General features: G+C 32.2%; 1 protein-coding gene across 1 annotated transcript in view; it reads right to left on the reverse strand.

Moving 5' to 3' along the window:
• Positions 1 to 7238, reverse strand: part of LOC145284053 (uncharacterized) — a 46286-nt gene extending 39048 nt beyond the window's left edge. The window contains exon 1 of the mRNA XM_080133131.1: positions 6737 to 7238. Coding sequence (XP_079989257.1) covers positions 6737 to 6758 — 22 coding nt within the window. The 5' untranslated portion in view covers positions 6759 to 7238. The remainder of the gene's footprint in view (positions 1 to 6736) is intronic.
• Positions 7239 to 24042: the final 16804 nt, after the last annotated feature.

The following is a 24042-nucleotide window of genomic DNA, read 5'->3' on the forward strand; positions in this document are numbered from 1 at the left end:
AAATGCATTAAATAAATACATTTAAAGAGAAGGTATACACAGTTGGTAAAAGCAAAAAGAGAAATAAATAAACAAAGTGAATTAATAAATAAAAAATAAATAGAAGAAACGACTCGCATGGAAGCAAAGAATTAAAGACAATATATGCGCATATATAGTTAAAATACATTAGTCAAAATTAAGAAAAAAAAAAAAAGCAGTTGCCATTTTGGTAATATTAGGATTTGTTAAATTAACTTAGCTTATATTGTTTGCCCATTTTCAAAATTGTCGCGTCTGTCAGCGAGCGAACCCTGTTAGTGTGACGGCTTCACTTCCTTTCCCCGGATTTTATATCTATTTATAGTTTATAGTGCGCACATGTGTATGGTAATTTTACTTTTTTATTTTTTTCTTTTATTCTTTATTTTTTTTTTATTTAGGTTAAACTTCTGTCTTCTATAGTAGAAAGAAAGGTGGTCCTAGCTCTTCTATATTCTTGCATAGGCTATTCGTTATCGAGTAGAGTTCTACTGACCATAAAAACGGCTCGCGTGTGACTAAGTGTTAGAGACCATTTTTACGCATATGTAATTAAAATGCATTAAATAAATACATTTAAAGAGAAGGTATACACAGTTGGTAAAAGCAAAAAGAGAAATAAATAAACAAAGTGAATAAATAAATAAAAAATAAATAGAAGAAACGACTCGCATGGAAGCAAAGAATTAAAGACAATATATGCGCATATAGTTAAAATACATTAGTCAAAATTAAGAAAAAAAAAAAAAAAAAAAGCAGTTGCCATTTTGGTAATATTAGGATTTATTAAATTAACTTAGCTTATATTGTTTGCCCATTTTCAAAATTGTCGCGTCTGTCAGCGAGCGAACCCTGTTAGTGTGACGGCTTCACTTCCTTTCCCCGGATTTTATATCTATTTATAGTTTATAGTGCGCACATGTGTATGGTAATTTTACTTTTTTCTTTTTTTCTTTTATTCTTTATTTTTTTTTTTATTTAGGTTAAACTTCTGTCTTCTATAGTAGAAAGAAAGGTGGTCCTAGCTCTTCTATATTCTTGCATAGGCTATTCGTTATCGAGTAGAGTTCTTCTGACCATAAAAACGGCTCGCGTGTGACTAAGTGTTAGAGACCATTTTTACGCATATGTAATTAAAATGCATTAAATAAATACATTTAAAGAGAAGGTATACACAGTTGGTAAAAGCAAAAAGAGAAATAAATAAACAAAGTGAATAAATAAATAAAAAATAAATAGAAGAAACGACTCGCATGGAAGCAAAGAGTTAAAGACAATATATGCGCATATAGTTAAAATACATTAGTCAAAATTAAGAAAAAAAAAAAAAAAAAAAAGCAGTTGCCATTTTGGTAATATTAGGATTTGTTAAATTAACTTAGCTTATATTGTTTGCCCATTTTCAAAATTGTCGCGTCTGTCAGCGAGCGAACCCTGTTAGTGTGACGGCTTCACTTCCTTTCCCCGGATTTTATATCTATTTATAGTTTATAGTGCGCACATGTGTATGGTAATTTTACTTTTTTCTTTTTTTCTTTTATTCTTTATTTTTTTTTTTATTTAGGTTAAACTTCTGTCTTCTATAGTAGAAAGAAAGGTGGTCCTAGCTCTTCTATATTCTTGCATAGGCTATTCGTTATCGAGTAGAGTTCTTCTGACCATAAAAACGGCTCGCGTGTGACTAAGTGTTAGAGACCATTTTTACGCATATGTAATTAAAATGCATTAAATAAATACATTTAAAGAGAAGGTATACACAGTTGGTAAAAGCAAAAAGAGAAATAAATAAACAAAGTGAATAAATAAATAAAAAATAAATAGAAGAAACGACTCGCATGGAAGCAAAGAGTTAAAGACAATATATGCGCATATAGTTAAAATACATTAGTCAAAATTAAGAAAAAAAAAAAAAAAAAAAAAGCAGTTGCCATTTTGGTAATATTAGGATTTGTTAAATTAACTTAGCTTATATTGTTTGCCCATTTTCAAAATTGTCGCGTCTGTCAGCGAGCGAACCCTGTTAGTGTGACGGCTTCACTTCCTTTCCCCGGATTTTATATCTATTTATAGTTTATAGTGCGCACATGTGTATGGTAATTTTACTTTTTTCTTTTTTTCTTTTATTCTTTATTTTTTTTTTTATTTAGGTTAAACTTCTGTCTTCTATAGTAGAAAGAAAGGTGGTCCTAGCTCTTCTATATTCTAGCATAGGCTATTCGTTATCGAGTAGAGTTCTTCTGACCATAAAAACGGCTCGCGTGTGACTAAGTGTTAGAGACCATTTTTACGCATATGTAATTAAAATGCATTAAATAAATACATTTAAAGAGAAGGTATACACAGTTGGTAAAAGCAAAAAGAGAAATAAATAAACAAAGTGAATAAATAAATAAAAAATAAATAGAAGAAACGACTCGCATGGAAGCAAAGAGTTAAAGACAATATATGCGCATATAGTTAAAATACATTAGTCAAAATTAAGAAAAAAAAAAAAAAAAAAAAGCAGTTGCCATTTTGGTAATATTAGGATTTGTGAAATTAACTTAGCTTATATTGTTTGCCCATTTTCAAAATTGTCGCGTCTGTCAGCGAGCGAACCCTGTTAGTGTGACGGCTTCACTTCCTTTCCCCGGATTTTATATCTATTTATAGTTTATAGTGCGCACATGTGTATGGTAATTTTACTTTTTTATTTTCTTCTTTTATTCTTTATTTTTTTTTTATTTAGGTTAAACTTCTGTCTTCTATAGTAGAAAGAAAGGTGGTCCTAGCTCTTCTATATTCTTGCATAGGCTATTCGTTATCGAGTAGAGTTCTACTGACCATAAAAACGGCTCGCGTGTGACTAAGTGTTAGAGACCATTTTTACGCATATGTAATTAAAATGCATTAAATAAATACATTTAAAGAGAAGGTATACACAGTTGGTAAAAGCAAAAAGAGAAATAAATAAACAAAGTGAATAAATAAATAAAAAATAAATAGAAGAAACGACTCGCATGGAAGCAAAGAGTTAAAGACAATATATGCGCATATAGTTAAAATACATTAGTCAAAATTAAGAAAAAAAAAAAAAAAAAAAAAAGCAGTTGCCATTTTGGTAATATTAGGATTTGTTAAATTAACTTAGCTTATATTGTTTGCCCATTTTCAAAATTGTCGCGTCTGTCAGCGAGCGAACCCTGTTAGTGTGACGGCTTCACTTCCTTTCCCCGGATTTTATATCTATTTATAGTTTATAGTGCGCACATGTGTATGGTAATTTTACTTTTTTATTTTTTTCTTTTATTCTTTATTTTTTTTTTATTTAGGTTAAACTTCTGTCTTCTATAGTAGAAAGAAAGGTGGTCCTAGCTCTTCTATATTCTTGCATAGGCTATTCGTTATCGAGTAGAGTTCTTCTGACCATAAAAACGGCTCGCGTGTGACTAAGTGTTAGAGACCATTTTTACGCATATGTAATTAAAATGCATTAAATAAATACATTTAAAGAGAAGGTATACACAGTTGGTAAAAGCAAAAAGAGAAATAAATAAACAAAGTGAATAAATAAATAAAAAATAAATAGAAGAAACGACTCGCATGGAAGCAAAGAGTTAAAGACAATATATGCGCATATAGTTAAAATACATTAGTCAAAATTAAGAAAAAAAAAAAAAAAAAAAAAAAGCAGTTGCCATTTTGGTAATATTAGGATTTGTTAAATTAACTTAGCTTATATTGTTTGCCCATTTTCAAAATTGTCGCGTCTGTCAGCGAGCGAACCCTGTTAGTGTGACGGCTTCACTTCCTTTCCCCGGATTTTATATCTATTTATAGTTTATAGTGCGCACATGTGTATGGTAATTTTACTTTTTTATTTTTTTCTTTTATTCTTTATTTTTTTTTTTTATTTAGGTTAAACTTCTGTCTTCTATAGTAGAAAGAAAGGTGGTCCTAGCTCTTCTATATTCTTGCATAGGCTATTCGTTATCGAGTAGAGTTCTTCTGACCATAAAAACGGCTCGCGTGTGACTAAGTGTTAGAGACCATTTTTACGCATATGTAATTAAAATGCATTAAATAAATACATTTAAAGAGAAGGTATACACAGTTGGTAAAAGCAAAAAGAGAAATAAATAAACAAAGTGAATAAATAAATAAAAAATAAATAGAAGAAACGACTCGCATGGAAGCAAAGAATTAAAGACAATATATGCGCATATAGTTAAAATACATTAGTCAAAATTAAGAAAAAAAAAAAAAAAAGCAGTTGCCATTTTGGTAATATTAGGATTTGTTAAATTAACTTAGCTTATATTGTTTGCCCATTTTCAAAATTGTCGCGTCTGTCAGCGAGCGAACCCTGTTAGTGTGACGGCTTCACTTCCTTTCCCCGGATTTTATATCTATTTATAGTTTATAGTGCGCACATGTGTATGGTAATTTTACTTTTTTATTTTTTTCTTTTATTCTTTATTTTTTTTTATTTTTTTTATTTAGGTTAAACTATATATATATATATATTACATGGAGTTCACCACTTATCAAGGCCCAATGGCCACTCAGGGATAAGGGTTATTGTGTGTACAGTAATCAAAGGGATAGTGTAGAAATAGTAATGGAGAAGTGGTAAGGTGTCATTACTTGGGGGAGCGGTTCATCGGGAATTTGTTTGTGTTGGACTTGACGACATCGAGGTTGAAGTCGGGAGGGAAACAGGCAAGCGGAACAGAGTTCCACAGGTGTGCAGTTCTGAGAAAGAAGCTTTGTTCATGGTATCTACGTTTTGATTTAGGCACAGATAGGGAGTGGGGAAAATTATTGACGGTGGTTGCAGCTAGTCGGGTGTTTTTCGTGAAAGATTGGCGAGGGGGGACCAGAGAATGGAGCTCAGACGAGCACCTGCCATGGAAATAACGATAGAACAATGACAGGCTCGCTACGTCTCTTCTGTGGGAAAGAGATTGCAGGGTAGAGAAAAGGGCATCCTCCACCAAGCCACGAAGTCTATTTTGTACTCCGTCAAGGCAGGATAGGCTATTTTTTGCAGCCCCCGCCCAGATGTGCCAGCAGTACTCCATCTTTGGACGTACTTGGCTCTTATATAGATAGAGAATTGCATCATTAGTGAGATATATCTTCTGCAGCGGTAGAAGGATCCCACTATTTTCCCAGCGACCTTGGCCACAGACTTGATGTATGTGTTCCATTTAAGATCAGGTGTAAAGGTCAAACCCAGGAGCTTATCCAATCCTGGGGCCTACCTTAGACGAGAGCCATCCATTTCAATTGATGCCAGATGGGGATCAGAGCGTTTATGATGTAGATATAGGAGCTTGGTCTTAGATGCATTAAAGGTAACCAGCCACCTCTTTCCCCACTGTACCACGCGCTCAAGATCAGAGGAGAGAGAATCAGAGAGAACATCATCATTAACGGCCTTTGATGTGTTGCCATAGATGGTCATGTCATCAGCATAGATGTCAACGAAAGATTTTAGTATGTGTTAAGGGAGATCATTGATGTAGATCAGGAAGAGAGTTGGGCGCAGGATTGACCCCTGAGGGGCTCCAGCATTAATACTGTGGGCCTCTGATTTCTGCCCATCAACAACTACTCTTAGGAGCCTATCTGAGAGAAATAACTTAATCATAGAGAAAACATTTCCAGTTATACCGTAGCTGAAAATCTTGTGTAGTAGGCCTTTATGCCAAACCTTATCGAAGGCCTTTGATATGTCGAGAGCAATTGCCCTAGAAATGAAGCCTTTGTATATATATATATATATATATATATATATATATATATATATATATATATATATAAAGAGAGAGAGAGAGAGAGAGAGGAGATAGAGAAAGACAGACATACAGAGACAGAGACAGAGAGATAAAAAGAGCTCATGGAGATACACTGTGTAGATATAAGATACAAAAGCTAGATTTTTCACAGTTTGTAAAATTAGTAACAAGTGTACGTTGATATCTACAAGTAAATATTCTCTCCGCCATTTGAAAGCACGTTTTCACGGGCAGCGACATTTACTTAAAAGGATGAAGCGATACGAGTGAATATTCCATACAATAGTTCTGCAAAGTTTAAAATGTCCATAAAGTGCTGCATAGTCATTCGAAAGCATTTTTGATAAAAGACTGAGGACTATTGGAAAAATTAAATTACAAATTACAATATCATTTTCTGCCATGCATTTATGTTTTCCATAAAGTTATTAATTATTTGCCGAATGTGAGAAAATTTATCTCATTTAGCCGGGAAAGACACAATATTTTAGAAATAGAAGTTACAACAAAAGCGTTCGTGATATATATTTTCTTTTCTATGCCTCGCAGTCCTTTATGTCTGAAGATGACCATGCAAAGGCCTGCTGCATTATCCGACGGTGTTGAAGCTCTCCTCTTTTGCTTTGATATATATATATATATATATATATATATATATATATATATATATATATATATATATATATATATAGTGAGTGATTGCGCATTCGTACCGGGTCTGTGTCTGTGTATGGTAGTATGCGTGCGGGATTTGATGATGGATATAGATAGAAAGCCGAACAGAAATATGCTAACATATTCTAGTCTATTAATTTCGTTAACAGACGAATGCACAGCGAAATAACTAGTGCACCACCTCTCAAAGCATAGCCTGCATACATGAAATCCGTTTCATAAAGCCTTGAAAATGCAAACAAAATAAATCGCCTTACCTTTTGAATTTTGCCCGAACATTTTACTCTTCTTAATTTCACAGTCACGCTACTTGTTCTTCTTGTTTTTCGTCCTTTTTTCTTTTCCTTCTTCTCTTTTCCTTTTTTGTTCTTCTCTATATCTTCTTTTACTTTTTTCGTTTGTAGTTATTCTTTGGAGAAAGCCTTCTTTTTCTTTTTCAAGTTGTTTAATCTGATGGGCTTCAAATTAGAAATACTTATTTCGTGATTGAAAGATTATTAACACTGCAGCTCTGTGCATAGGTTTATATATATATACTCAACTGCATCATGATTTTCAAGAAAAGGTATTTCCCAGAAAAATAATAAACAGATGGGGAATCCTTACTTAATTGAGGAGTGCCCGTTTTAGCTGGAACAGGATTCACACCCAGAGCTTCGATTACAATATTTCTGTGATTTATATGCACATATACACGCCCAAAAAATATTTCTTAAATCACATATCCATTCAGAAATTAATAATGCGTGGTACACACTATTCATTATAAATAATATAAAACGTCACCATTCATAATTGACAGTATGGTACACAATCACAATAATTATGACCAACGTTTAATAGAATATGAAATAAATTTACTCACATATAAGTTCAGCATTGATGATTTAAAAAAAATACATTTAAACGACTGTTCATAATTGTTAGAATAACAATTTTTTTAAAAAATGTTTCTGTTATTTCATTATGACTCTTTTTATTTGTCTTTTTCATCCAAACTTTGCAAAACAAAAATCAATATTCGTAATCAATATGCGTTTGCTCCGATGAAATCTATTAATATGTGCTGAGATAACCGGATGGTATCTCCGAATTCGTTCGTTTCAAACATATTTATCAAAATAATACAGTATAAACTTAGCGCGGATTATATATCCAATCTTCTGCCAGTTAAATTGCCATTTAAACTTTAAACTTGATAGACGGAAAAAGAATGTAATTTCAAACTTGAGCTTGATAGACCAACACAAAGTTTGTTCAAGCATAAATTTTATAGACTGGCAAAAATGATATTTCAAACTTAAGCTTGATAATCCAAGTAGAAGATTTTAAACCTTACCTTGCCCTAGATAATCAGTTTTGGTTTATCTAAAAAAAAAAATATTTTTTAAAAAACTTGATTCTTTAGAAATCAGATAAACAGCTGTTAAGAATTATGTTTGTTGGAAAAAAAAGTATAGTTATTATGAACCGCTTTTATTTTCCTATCTCTCTCTCTCTCTATCTATCTATCTATCTATGTGTATATATATATATATATATATATATATATATATATATATATATATATATATATATAAGTGAACGTGTCTGTGTGCCTGTCTGTCCGCATACATTTTCATTCGCAATAACTCTGTTAATTTTTAGTCTACAGACTCGAAATTTGATATGCAGGGTACTAAGATTTGGGAAAATCGATGTGACCGGTCTTCGGCCAGAAATTTCGCTGTTAAGGGGTCAAAGTTCAACGATTTTTCCTTTAGAACTCTACCAAACTCCTCCGACAATTTTGGGTCTAAATACTTGAAATTTTAGATATAAGTTTCTTGGACATGGATCAACTTAGTAATGTAATTTGAGACCAAAACAATAAATTTAAAGGGGTCATAATAGGGGTCAAGTTAAAATAATTGACCCTTTTTTTTGCTCAGCATACGTCTCCAAACACCCGGGCAACGAGGGCCACCCATGCTCGTATATCTATAAAAGTGAACGTGTCTGTGTGTCTGTCTTTCTGTCTGTCTGTGTGTCTGTGTAATTTCACGAACTCCATCATCTATATAAATGTATAAAATGATAACACCCACACACGTAATGTAGCACGTCGAGTTAGTGTGTTTGCACTTAAAATAATCATTCATATACCATTTGGAAATATCTGAATGCATTTAAAGGGATGTCATTTTTTTAAGTATTGAGGGTTAAATATACCCGATTATCTTTATAGCAACCATTGAGCTTCTATTTCTAGAGAGGACACTCTTCTATATTTTCTTTATATTTTAAAATACGGGAAATATGTTTGCTGCACATTAAAATATGTATATACACCTGGAAATAAGTTTGTATATTATTCTCAGAATGTAACCAGATATAATCAGAGACTCATTGACTATATATATATATATATATATATATATATATATATATATATATATAAATATATATATATATGTAACACCGACTCTGGTGAAGTTACGTAAGGACCCTTGATCTTCTTGAAAACTTCGGCTCGTGTTGTCTGGTACTCAGAGAGGCCGTCACATTGAATGGTATGCTGAAAGCTGAATATCGAAGCCGCATATACCAGAAAGCGAATATCGAAGCCGCATATACCAGAAAGAAAAACAAAAAATAGAAATTCTATTCTACTTAACTTAAATTCACAAATATATTACAGACTTTGTACAAATGTATTGTTCAGTTCTCAGTAAGTTTTAAAAGTCTCAAATCTCTCTTCTCTTTGGAGACAGCACTCAGGCGGGTCGGAGGAGGGGTGTACTGGTCACGTCTTCAGGGAGCGTTTTGTTACTTCGAGTTTCGCGCACAAACTGGTTAATTTCGAGCGACATTAGTATTATATAGTGGTGTGTGTGTTCGAGGTGGAAATTTCCTAAACCTATCAAATCACGACACGCATTTGGAGAACCAAAATTTGTTTGTGTGCAATTCAGCCATATTACTAGCCTTGCAATTTGGAACCAAAATATGATATCCATTCCCATGACTCCCAGAGTTCATCAGTCATAACCACGGGTACTGAGTTCATCGAGACAGAAACGTCAACACTATTATTCTAACATTTCCTGTCGTAATTTTCGAATAACAAATATATCTCTGATTTCCAAACAATAAAGCAAAATATATCTATTTTGACAATGAAATAAAATATATATATATCTATACTACTTTAAGTCTTTGGGATATCCGCAGTGTCCCGGGATCTATTAAAGCTATCTTAGCATAATTATACGGCCTTCTTCAGTCCCTGGGAAGTCTGAAACTTCCCAATGAGGGGCAAATCGCTCCACAGGTCGAGATATATATATATATATATATATATATATATATATAGTTCAAGTGTAATGTGAACAAACATCTTGCTACTAATCTCCCTTCATAATATTCCTGCAACTTATGTTTTTGATAGTAGACCCCTACTTCAAAGTGACATTGTGCCTTGTTTGGGGGGAAAATTGATATATATATATATATATATATATATATATATGTGTGTGTGTGTGTGTTTTTAATCCTTAAATAATGATCATTTCCTTTCACGAGGGGATGAAGGCCAGTGTTGTCTCAGATGGTATGATGTCTGATCCATTTGATGTTACGAATGGGACCAAACAGGGATGTGTAATGGTGCTAGTCCTCTTTGCGCTCTTCTTTTCACTAATGATGAAACATGCATTTGATGATTTGGACACTGGTGTCATGTTTCAATTTCGGTCATCCGGTGGCTTATTTAACCATCAACGGTTTAAAGCCAAGAATCTTCTTCGCACCGAAATTATTCGCGACTTGCTCTTCGCTGACGATGCCGCACTGGTAGCCACGTCCTTTGAGGAAGCCCAGGTTCTTCTTGATCGATTTTTAGCCGCGTGCAAGACCTTTGGCCTGACAATTAGCATAAGGAAGACTGGGGTAGTGCATCAGCCACACCCTACCCCAAAACAAGTTGAAGGCGTAAAGCAAAATCCACCAGAGTATAGATTTCCTGCGCGCAAGCTGAAAGTCGACGGTCATGATATCAATTATGTCAAGTCCTTTCCTTACCTTGGTAGCAAGGTGAACCAGGGCGGTTCTCTTGATGATGAAATTGTCAACAGGATTGCTAAGGCCACTTCTGCCTTTGGAAATCTTCGCCATCGCTTGTGGAACGAAAGGGGTATTCGACTAGACACAAAAATCCTTGTCTACCGTGCTGTTGTTCTTTCCATTCTTCTTTATGGATCTGAGTCATAGACTCCATACAGACATCACATTAATCAGCTGGACGTTTTCCACAAAAGCTGTCTACGCTCCATATGTGGTCTTAGCCTCCGCGACAAGGTATCAAATGCCGAATTATTCACAAAATGCAAAATATCTGGCATTGAATTATTCCTTATTCAATCGCAATTGCGGTGGGCTGAACCTCATACGTCGAAATCGACGGGAGAGTCCATCATATATATATATATATATATATATATATATATGGGTTGAGAGATTCCAACGAGAGAAAGATGTATATTTGAATGAGTGAGGTCAAAAATAATTGGTATGTATTTTTTTAAAATGATTTATTATTCCGCATTTTGATTTTTAATTAAAAAAATATTTAGATCATTGTAATAATTTTTACAAATAGTTTTTAACGCATTTCATACGTTCTGTGAAATATCCGCTTAGTATTAAAATATATTTAAAATGTGTTTTAAATGTACAACAGCATTTTCGCAGCCCATTTTGATGACATGTTTCTAAGCGGCGGAAATATATTTAAATGATTTTAAAGGTCCTCATGGGTGTGTTCCACCACTACCCTTGCTTATTGGGGGTCAGACCGGTGGCATGGCTTTCCTTTGTGTTTCCCTCTCTTTTCTCACGTTTATCTCTTTCCACCTTTCCTTTATTTATTTTTTCTTACTTGGATGGAAGTGATCGGCACGTTTGTACTTGGTCAAATTGGGTGCGTGTTGGTGGGTGCCTGAGTGTGTGTGAGGGGTTTCTTGTATTGGTTTGTAAAATGTGTGGTGTCTTATAGTTTTATAACATTATAAATTTATTTGGTTCTCTACGAAAGCAAATGTTACACAAGGTCGTTTTTAATGTGGTTGACCAGCTCCCCTAAATCAAGGATAATTGGTAGAGATGTTTTCATTCAATTGTTATTTTTTTTTTGCTCTTTTAGATTTATTTCTATTGTGATTTTCGTTTTAGCATTAGTTGCTTCGGTTATTCATAATATTATGTTTGTTTATATAAAGAGACGTATTTATGGATTGACATAGGAAATTTATAGTTTAGCATAAACATGAAAATACATAAACATAAATACATAATAATATATATATATATATATATATATATTCAGAAATAAAATCAGCATTTAAGCATGCATTCATGAATGTACATGTACATGTATACTAAGAAAAGGAAGAGTATGAACAAAATGTATTTCGTATTTATAGGAATTTTGGAATAAAAACTTGCATAATTTAGAAAGATCGAATATTAAAGAACTACATATTGTTTACTTTCTATTTTCTCTTGGCGAATAAACTAGAAAAAATAAACTAGATCCGCTATTCACAAGAACATTTAGTAATTCGATGACACAGCAATGTAATCATAGAACAAACTGAATATGAATTTACATAAGCGGTATTGTACAATTATTTGTCTAAAATCGGACAAAACAACGACGCCCACAATATCCAAGAAAACTATAAACTATATCCGCGTGTAAGATAACCCACAGAGGTACTCACTTACCCATATACTTACACGTACATATATATATATATATATATGTGTGTGTGTGTGTGTGTGTGTGTGTGTGTGTGTGTGTGTGTGTGTGTGTGTGACAAGTTAATTGTTTCATTGATTTAGTTATAATAGTTGATTCTATTGAAAATTACTTATGGTTACCAAACGTGTTTATATATTTTAAGATTTATGCTAAACTATATATATTTTTTATTTTACTCTATTTTTTTCTCTTCACCATTGAAAATGTATGGGTTAAAGAATTTTCTAAATTATAATGTTTTGATTGTTGATTGATTATTGTAACATATTGTAATTTATGTAGTTTTTATTTTACATAAATTTCCCTTGTTTATACATGAATATATATAAGAAATATATATAGGATATATATATATATATATATATGATGATTGCAACGTCTTGTCAGACGAGTGCCACTCCCTCAGACATTTAAAATTCATGAGCCCAAATGTCTGAGGGAGTATCTATACAAATATGATGTTACAGAGTCTTAGCTTTGTACGACAGCTAAATCTCTCTCTCTCGGTTTAAAATGTTTAGATCCAGCAATAACCAAGAGCAAGATAGCCAGCAGCAAATTGAACTGCAGACCAGCTTAATGCGGGTACTGGTCTTCCGCTTTATGGTTTTTTAAATCAGAGATTTGCTTCTCTTTGAAAGGTTTCCTTCACCACGGCTTACGGGAGCCCTCTCTACCCCAATACAGATATACACACACAGATATACACGGTAGTTTGCCGTTGACCCAGGAAAAGAGTTCATTCGCCCTTTGGAAGGTCTTGTCATATGCTACTGGTACCATGTAACCCACCTGCCTCCTGGTCGGGTCACCGGCGACTAGTTCCTCCACCAGACTTGTTTGATGAGAAGGGCGGCTAGTCTCCCTATATATATATATATATATATATATATATATATATATATATATATATAATTGGACCATTTGGAACTTACATGTTGGATTGGAAGTTTCTTAATTCGACCGTGTTTGGATTTTACAATTCTTGGATTTTTAATCCTTCACCGGACTATCCATTCATGTGAAATATTTTTATCATTTTTTCTTTTACTTCCTATTCCCCTTACCTCACCCTTCTTTTTAACCAAGTAAGATCTGTGACTTACTTGTGGTTTCATTAAATACTTTTGCATACAAAATCCGATCCCGCATTTTGCTAATTCCTGTCCTCTGATGAGAAGGAGAGTATTTCTTCGAAACTCCGCGGATTAAGGACTATCCACTTATCGTGTGCTTCCTTTTTAAAATTAAATATGTTTTAAACTCTTTTTCAAGATGTTTTTTAACATGTTTTATTAATCATTTGTTCATATTATAAGCCCTATTTCCTTTTCGGTTTTATTGAGCTTTTACATCTGGTTGAGATTACTTTACTTGTAAATATTTACTCTTTAATATTTATAATATATTTTAAGTTTATCATTTTGGTTACCTTGGTAAACTTATTATAATTTATATATATATATATATATATATATATATATATATATATATATATATATATATATATATATATATAAACAGTGAACCTGTCTATGTGTCTGTGTGTCTGTGTACCTATCTGCGTGTCTGCGTACATTTTCCTACGGAATAACTGTCAATTTTCAGTCTACAGACGCAAAATTGATATACAAGGTACTGAGATTTGGGAAAATCTTTGTAATCTGTTTTCGGACAGAAATTTGGCTGTTAACGGGTCAAAGTTATGCGATTTGACCTTTGAGAACTACCAAACTCCTCCGACAATTTTGGGTATACACACTTGAAATTTTAGATTTAGTTTCTTTGGACATGGATCTAACTTTATAACTTTATTTGAGCCCACAAAAGTAAATGTTAAGCTGTCATAATAGGGGTCACAGTTTTAAGATATTTAACCCCTGCGGTCTCACCCAAATTACTCAGGCAATTTCTGGTCTAAAGATTTGAAATAAAGGGTATTCAGAGATAGGGCAAGCTTTTTAATCGGTTTGGGTCGAAAATTTTTTGTTACCAATATATAAATGTATGTATTATGTATGTTTGCATGTATGCCTAAAACTTTCGAGAGAAGCGACGGATTTTACCAAGATCAGTAGCGTTTTGAAGTTCGACCTTTCAGACGACAAATATCGAAATATTGGCTAAAAACATTAATATCTTCTCCTTCAACTTTGCACTTTTCTACAGAGGGGTCGCTTTTTTAGCCGATATTTTAGAACGTCATCCTATCCTTTCGATTGTCTAGCCTTAATTTAAACATAAGTCCTTCCGGTTTGGCGGTGGTCGTAACAGCAAAGACCTCAGGTTTTCCCCGTTCTTTTCCTCCTTTGCAGTACGTGTTCGAGCCTGCCTTCCTACTAAGACTTTTTTTTTTGCTAAACATTCACAGCCAAACACCCAGGCAACGGGATGAAATGCTAGTATATACATATATATGGAGAAATGTATTTATTTAATTATATTTCCCCTTTTATTCATGTCAGTTCTTTAATTTACAAAGCTCAATTTAACTACATAGCATATCTATACACATATAAATATCTATCTATATATCTATATATATATTCTATATATATATAAAAGTGAACGTGTCTCTGTGTGTGTGTCTGTGTGTGTGTCTGTGTACATTCCCCTACGCAATAATTCTGTCAATTTTTGTCTACAGACTCGAAATTTGATATATAGGGTATTGAGATTTGGGAAAATCGATGTGATCGGTTTTTGGACAGTAATTTGGTGATTAAGGAAGCAAAGTTCAACGATTTGACATTTGAGAACTCTACCAAACTCCTCCGACAATTTTGGGTCTACGCACTTGAAATTTTAGATATAGGTTCCTTGGACATGGATGTCACTTTATAACTTGATTTGAGCCAAAAACAATAAATTTTTAGGGGTCATAATTGGGGTCAAAGTTAAAACAAAATTGACCCCTGCGGTCTCTTCCAAATTACTCAGACAATTTCGGGTCTAAATATTTTAAATTTTACATAAAGGGTATTCAGAGATAGGGCAAGCTTTTTCATCAGTTTGGGTCGAAAATTTTTAGTTACCAATACATAAATGTATGTATGTATGCATGTATGTTTGCATGTCTGCCTTAAACTTTCAATAGAGGCGACGGATTTTACCAAGATTAGTATCGTTTTAAAATTCGACTTTTCACACGACAAATATCGAAGAATTGGCTAAAAACATTAATTACAATTATAGGTCGCGATTTTTTTAATTATGTGTAATTACATCAAACATAAAGTTCACTATTATATTGAGTCTTATTAGGTCAAATACATTAAAATATTAAAGTTTTATTAAGCATAGGAAAAATTTATAACATAACATATAACATAAATAACAATGTGTCAGTTCTTATACAATTTTAGATCTACATGTTCCTAAACTATTAATGCATAAATTTACTTGTTTACATATCTATGAAGTTTAGTGAAATATACATGCATAGTTTACCAACATTAACCCGACGTTTTAATGTCATCTAGTAAAATATTGTTTCCTACATTTCGTAAAATAAGTGGATTGCTTCGATAGTGAATTTATATGACAACACAACATGCATTTTATTTAGAGAGATATTAGAAGGTTAATATTATTAAATATTAAAATTAATATTATGGGCAGTTTTAAGGAAAAGATAGTTTATTATAGCATTGTCGGTAAACAAACATGTAAGAGGTGTATACAACGGCTGTCACAATGTTGATGTAATGTGACGTTTTAACCAAACATACAAACGGACGAATGTCTTTCTTATTTATAAATTTTCGTATAACTAATTTTGAAAAATCAATCATTTGTATAAATCAGTAATATGCAGTTACTGTTTAATATAAGAGAGTAAGTGTCTTTAATATTTCGAGAATAATGTTTCTTTTTCAAAATGAAAATAAATTAGAGAAAATGCTGTAAAAAAGAAAATGCCGTAAGAACGAAAGAAGATTTGTTTATTTAAATTAAATTAGATAAGATAAATTTTTTAATACCGTGCAGACACACACGAAAGCTGTTTTTTGTGTTATAGACTCATTATCACGCTTGAGTAACTACACTTAAGAGGCGGGCAGCCGTTGAGTTGTTTAACAAAACTGAAGGAATCTCTGATAAAAATATTTTTAAAAACTTTAAAATTGTTTTGTATATACACGCGTGACGTGCCGACGAAAATAAGGTTTCAAATTTAAGCTAAACAAACAAATAACAACTGTTTTATAGATAGATAAAAAGTGAAGAAAAGGGCAGAGAGCGATTTCTTCCTTAAGCATGACTAGCACAAATGAATTTATTTCAAACATAAGCTTTACATAAGAAAAAATATATATTTCAAATTTAAGGAAAATAGACCAAATAAAATGTTATTTCTAAAACAAATTTTAACAGACAAATGGAAAATTTAATTTCAACATTTGCCTGGCAGACTAATGTAAATTTATTAAAAACAGAGCCGTCTGCTTAAGTGAAATAGGATTTACAACTTATTGATAACAGTTCAAATATATATATATATGTGTGTGTGTGTGTGTGTGTGTGTGTGTGTGTGTGTGTGTGTGTGTGTGTGTGTGCGTGTGTGTGTATGTCATATATATATATATATATATATATATATTTATATTCAATATATGCACAGTAGACCATGAAAATCCTATTTCAAAGGTAAGAATGTGAAGGAAAAACATATTTATGTCTATATATTTTTAATCATGGGAAATGCACAGAAAATCGATTTTTACTGAAAGCAGAACAAATGATCCGAAATTTTATTCAAAACATAAAATGCAATTTTTAGATTTTTTTTTTCAAATATAAGCCTGGTAGACAGATGAAAATATGACTTAAAACTAGAAAACAATTATTTTAAACGTACATTTGCCAGAATTACAAGATGTTATTTCAAATTTATACACATAATGACGTATGCATATGCTTTCTCATAAAGTTGTGTTCGTACATCTTTAATGTAATATTGTTTAATTTAACAAACGAACTAGTGATAAGATCACTATTTAAAATGGAATAGTCCCAAACAACATGCAATGCAAAGTGAAAGGGCAAATCTACTAGACACAAAACGTTAAAGTTTTTTTGTTAATTTTTAAGACAACTGTTAAGACAACAATTTTAAGAATACCTGTTGCTAGAGGTTTTCATGAAATATTATTGTTGCACTATATGACCTCTATATGGCTTTGGCACAATGTTTTACTGCAGTTAATCCGGTATGGAATTATTTACCTGGAAATGAATAGATTCTCTTCGGAAAAGAAAGCAAAATTACATTATCCATCGTACGTGCTAAGCAATTTAACAAATAACAAAGCAATAAAACCTGACTTTCTCCGAAAAACCAAAAGAGGAAGATAAAAAAGAATAGACAAGAAACATATAGAGTAACATTGATTCAATTTCTTTGAAATGCACTAAAGTATATCCTTTTAAATGACTCACAAGCAAGGGTATATTGTTTTATTACATAAGATGCGATCATTTGGAAGAATTATTATGTCCAACTTACCAGAAATACTTTGTCATGATTTTCTGTTTTGATCTTATCAAAACATTTTCTTGGAAATGAGTACCCGGAAGCTGTCATAATTTTGAAAAGCGTATAAGTGTAACAGGTACTAACAAAATGTATTCGGCGATGGCAAACACTTTCTCATAAGAAAACATACGAATTAAATTTATGTTTAAAGCTTATGTTTGTTTTAAGTTGATATTTCTTCAAATTGCTGATCCACATGAATGTGTCACAATAAGATGTTCAAATATTTTCTGTTTAGGACAGTCTCTCTCTCTCTCCAATGTATTTGATTAGCAACTGTGTGCTTGACATTTTTTTAAATATATTGTGTGTGTGTGTTTTCTTTTTTGGCTTGAAGAATTTTTCGTGTTAAAAAAATGATTTCTACTGAAAAGGTATTGAGAATCTTGTTGAATGTTGGGAAAAGGTTGTCAACAGGAAGTCAACAGGAATGGAGAATACATTATTCATTGACTAGTTTTTTTCTGATCTAAATGTTTTCCTGATCTACATTAATGATCTTCCAAATCACATCCTTACATCATTTGTAGACATTTATGCTGACGACACTACCATTTATGGTAGCACATCTAAGACAGTAAACGACCAAGTTCTCTCCAATTCTCGCTCCTCTGATCTTGAGCATGTAGTACAATGGGGAAAGGAGTGGCTGGTTACTTTTAATGCATCTAAAACCAAGCTTCTCTCTTTACATCATCAACATTCTGATCCACATCTGGCATCAATTGAAATGAATGGCTCTCGCCTTCAGGAGGCCTCAAGTTTTGACAAGCTTCTGGGCTTGACCATTACTCCTGATCTTAAATGGAACACGTACATCAAATCTGTTGCCAAGGCCGCTGGAAAAATGGTGGGATCTTTCTATCGATCCAGTAGATATCTCACTGCTGATGCAATTCTCTATCTATATAAGAGCCAGGTATGTCCAAGGATGGAATACTGTTGCCACATCTGGGCAGGAGTTGCTAGAAAGGACTTGTCCTGCCTTGATAGAGTTCAAAATAGACTTCGTAGCCTCGTAGGAGATGTCCTTTTCTCCTCCTTGCAACCTCTATCTCACAGAAGAGATGTTGCGAGTTTGTCTCTGATGTATCGTTATTTTCATGGAAAGTGTTCGACTGAGCTTCAATCTATGGTCCCCCCTCGCAAAACTTTCACAAGAAACACTCGTCTAGCTGTAAACACTATCAATAATTATCCCCACTCTTTATCTGTGCCTAAACCTAAACGTAGATTCCATGAACAAAGCTTTTTTATTAGAACTGCACGCCTGTGGAATTGCCTTCCGTTTTCCTGCTTTCCGGCTGACTACAATATGGTTGTCTTCAAGTCTAACGTAAATAAGTTCTTGATGAGCCGTTCCATATAAGTTATCAAATTTAACAAATTTTCATTACTAATGATTATTATATTGTCCAATTTCTACTGTACACTCTTTAACCCTTATCCTTTAGTGGCCTCTTGGCCTTGATAATGAGTTGATACCTATGAAAAAAAAAGAAAAAGTCCAATGTGAACAAGTTCTAATTGAATCGTCCCCCTTAAGTAATCCAAGTTACAAAATTCCCACTGTTTACTATGCTAAAATCACAATGACTAATGTATACCTATTAACCCTTATCCTCGAGTGGCCTCTGGGCCTTGATAAGCGGTGACACCCTTGTAAAAAAAAATAGTTGTTAGTTCTTATTTTACTTTATAAAAATGTAGATTTCAAAAACAGTAAGAACTTAGTGTCAAGCTAATATATATATATATATATATATATATATATATATATATATATATATATATACTGTGTAAGCAAAATCAAGACTTCAAAACAAGGTGTTAGTGGCAACAAAAAGTGTATTTCACGAACTCAGTATAATTACATATAAGTATATATATATATATATATGGTAATCTCCAAAAATACCGTTAGGGCTTACAACATGGCCGCCAGAAGAGTCAACAAAAAACTGCGAATAAAATTTATAAAACTCGTAATTTCTGTTTTTAAAGTGGGTTGTCAATTTTCTTTATGAAATATACTTCCAAAATAAACTATTACAGTCGTTTAAAACATAATAGAAGTATTATTTTTTAAAAACAATGTTTACAAAATGTCTACGAACGTGCGTAGACATTTTGTAAACATTGTTTTTAAAAAATAAAAAATACTTCTATTATGTTTTAAACGACTAATAGTTTATTTTGGAAGTATATTTCATAAAGAAAATTGACAACCCACTTTAAAAACAGAAATTACGAGTTTTATATATTTTATTCGCAGTTTTTTGTTAACTCTTCTGGCGGCCATGTTGTAAGCCCTAACGGTATTTTTGGAGATTACCATATATATATATATATATATATATATATATATATATATATATATATATATATATATATATATAGAGAGAGAGAGAGAGAGAGAAATATATATATATATATATATATATATATATATATATATATATATATATATATATATATATAAGGTATCTTCATGGCTTATATGAGCTCCATGTATTTAATTACGTAATTAAGCATTTATAAGCTTTTCAGCGGGTCTATGTGCAAAGATTAAGTGAATATTTTGGTCGTATATTTACATTTTTCTTGTTTAAGTTTATTTTATAAATCTATGTATACATATTTATCTATATATTATAGATATTATAGATAGTAACATATTTAATACACCTCTCAAATAAAAAAAATAATGAATATGAGTATGTATCTATTAATATATTTAAATTGTGATTGTGCTAGAGATTATGAGGATGCGGTTGTACCTTGGATTTGCACTTAGAAGAGGTATGTGGAGTTTGTATATATGATATATTAATGATATAAAGAATTTATTTTGATAATAATTGAAAAATCTAGCGACGGGTGGTTAGGTCTTGAAGCTTGTTAAATACTAGAAAGTGTTTATTTATTATTATTTACTAACATGACCCGTTAACCGGCGTAGTCTGTTGGGAGCCGTTAAGAACAGCTTTCGGAATAGACACCCCTAAGCTCCTCATGTTAAGAAAGTCGTATGGAATAGCCACACTCAACCACGCAAAGATAAAAGCGGCTTTCAGAATAGACCTCCCCATTTAATGAGGGGAGGGATTGTCAAAGTATTGGCACCAAGTTTAACCTTGACAGATGTTGTCAGCAAAAACCATAAAGCAAAAAAGAAATGTGGGAGTGAAAATGTCGTGCATTACAGTGTATAATACATGTCATTATATCTCGAAAATTACTTGTCTACGCCAAAGCTTATTCAGCATAGTTTAAAAGATATAGAAGTCGTCATTTTTAAAGAAATTGTGTAGGTGGAGCTTAGGTAAAAAATTACAAAAAAAAAAGAACAAAATTAATGTTTGAGCGGTGTCAGAAATGAGTCATGAAAAGAGAACAAAAAAAAAACAATTACAGTAAAAAAAAAAACAAATGTATAACAAATAAGTCTATACGTAGGCAATGTAATCAAGGGGAAATTTGTACTTTAGCAGCGTAAATTAATTGACAGACAAAATAATTATAAAAACTGGCGTAAATGTAGTCAGATGAAACTGAATAAAAATTAAGTGTAAACTGGGTATGATATAAAAAGAAATAGTTTTTTATGCTTTGTTAGTCTGTCAACAACAGAAGCATCCACAGTAGTGTTAAATAATAAAAAGGCAGCAGAATAGAATCCAAAAAAAAAACAAAGGAAACTAAAAAAAAAAAAAAAAAAACGTGTAAGGGTTTAAAAGACGCTCCTAAATCGAAAATTAGTTTGTGTGTTTTATTTTTAGCTTAATAACGCCAATCTAGGCTCGGTGCCACTTTGATATAGACAGCTACTAAAACTCTCTTTTATATCGAGATTCATTCATAATTTAATCTCATAAGTTCGGAAGCTTTATCGAACGAAAATTTTTATAAAATCAAAACAGTAAAGGAAGAAAGATGGAACGAGTTTTTGTTTAATGTTAGAGACAAATGTTTTAAAAACGTTTTTTTACTGTTAAAAAAATAAAAGAAAAAGAAATAGTTGCTGCAGCTTATTTTTTAAATGTTTTCATCTAATGGAAATATTGTTGTCTCATCTTATTTGTAAGCACTGTACGATATCACTTACTGTTAAATCAAAGTATAAGGTGCCGCCGCTTCTTGTGTAAATGTTTTCATGTAATGAAAGTATTGTTGGTTCGGCGGTTTTAGTAAGAGATCAGTTCATTTTATCTAGGATAATATAGGATGCTGAAACCGAACATGATAAAAAAAAGCTGCTACGAAGATTTTATTGTAAACAATATATACAGAATTGTGCTTACAGTATAAATTGAACCAATGTATACCAATTAAAATTTTAATTTTAGACAACACAAGTAAAAATGTTATATTTTCTTGGAAAGAAATATTGTGCACAGAAGTTAATTAGTTATTTGCGTTTATTTTTTAAGTATTTTAAGTACACAAACTATTCTACAGTATATATATATATATATATATATATATATATATATATATATATATATATATATATATATATATATATATATCGTACTTTGGGGTAATTGCGCCAAGTCCGAGGTAATTGCGCCAACTAGCTATAATACTCGTTTGGCAACCACACATATAACGAACATCTTTTTTTCAGTTGGAGCAATTACCCCCGGATTTTCCGCAATTACGCCAAAGTACGGTTATATATATATTTACCATTAGCATATAAGCGACGTACAGACGGTCGGGTTTCAATCCTGGCTTGAGGTAGTTGCCTGTCTAGCCGCACTGATGAGCTGTGAAACAGCGAAACAGTACTGTATGTGGATGGCTATAATGCTCCTCACCTTGAGTTGAGCATATTGAGAAGTGATACACGAATTACCATTAGCATATAAGCGTCGTGCAGTCGGTCGGGTTTCAATCCTGGCTTGAGGTAGTTGCCTGTCTAGCCGCACTGATGAGCTGTGAAACAGCGGAACAGTACTGTATGTGGATGACTATAATGCTCCTCACCTTGAGTTGAGATTATTGAAAGTGATACACGAATTACCATTAGCATATAAGCGACGCTCTTTGTGTAAACAAATCGAGCGGAGGTATTTCGGACGATGTCAAAACATCGTTAAATTCACTACTCGTTCAGCAGCTGCCAATAGTACAGACGGTCGGGTTTCAATCCTGGCTTGAGGTAGTTGCCTTTCTAGCCGCACTGATGAGTTGTGAAACAGCGAAACAGTACTGTATGTGGATGACTCTATATATATATATATATATATACATATATATATATATATATATATATATATATATTTGTGTAAACAAATAGGGCTTAGGTATTTCGGACGATATCAAAACATCGGTATAATTCACGACTAGCACAACAATGTAATGGTTAGGAGCTTTGCGTGTCGTACAGGCGGTCTGGTAACAATCCTGGCTTGAGGTAGTTGCCTGTCTAGCCGCACTGATGAGCTGTGAAACAACGAAACAGTACTGTATGTGAATGAGTATATATATATATATATATATATATATATATATATATATATATATATATATATATATGTATGTATGTTTTCTTTTTCTTTTTTTTTTCCTAAATATAATCTTTCTTTTACTACATATGTTTTCCGTACATTTTAATTCCAGCATAGAAAAACACGCATGTTAGCACGACCTTGCAGGTTTTACAGACCAGCGTGCAAGAGACTATGTAAACAAACATACTATTTGTATTGTTATTTAATTATTAACTAATATTAATTTTATTACTTTTTATTATTATTATTATTATTATTATTATTATTATTATTATTATTATTATTATTATTAATCATAGCTATTAATTACATTATTTTTACCGTTTAACAATTTCATTTCAATTCCATTGTACATGTTGATATCAATTGCGTCTCATTTTTGCCGTTTGAGTTAAACGCTTTTACGTTGCAACATTTACAAAAAATATTTTAAAAAACCCAATCTTCTTCCACAAACGGCTAAAATAATTCACGTGAACTTTTTCGAACATGATTGCTAGGAATGAACGTTGTCCACACTACAAGTTTCCAGTTCTTTCAACTGTTTTCTTTTTTCTTTTTCATTTCGATACTTTTTTGTGACCAAGAGTGGAGGTCCGCAAGAAATATAAAAAAATAACAATAAAAATATTAAATATAAAAAGTAACGTCGTTTTTCATGCTTCAAAAAACCCCATCATAACCTTTAAATCACTATCCTAG

This window comes from Euprymna scolopes, chromosome 8, assembly GCF_053919585.1.
Source record: "Euprymna scolopes isolate OS-2025 chromosome 8, ASM5391958v1, whole genome shotgun sequence".
Taxonomy (NCBI): domain Eukaryota; kingdom Metazoa; phylum Mollusca; class Cephalopoda; order Sepiida; family Sepiolidae; genus Euprymna; species Euprymna scolopes.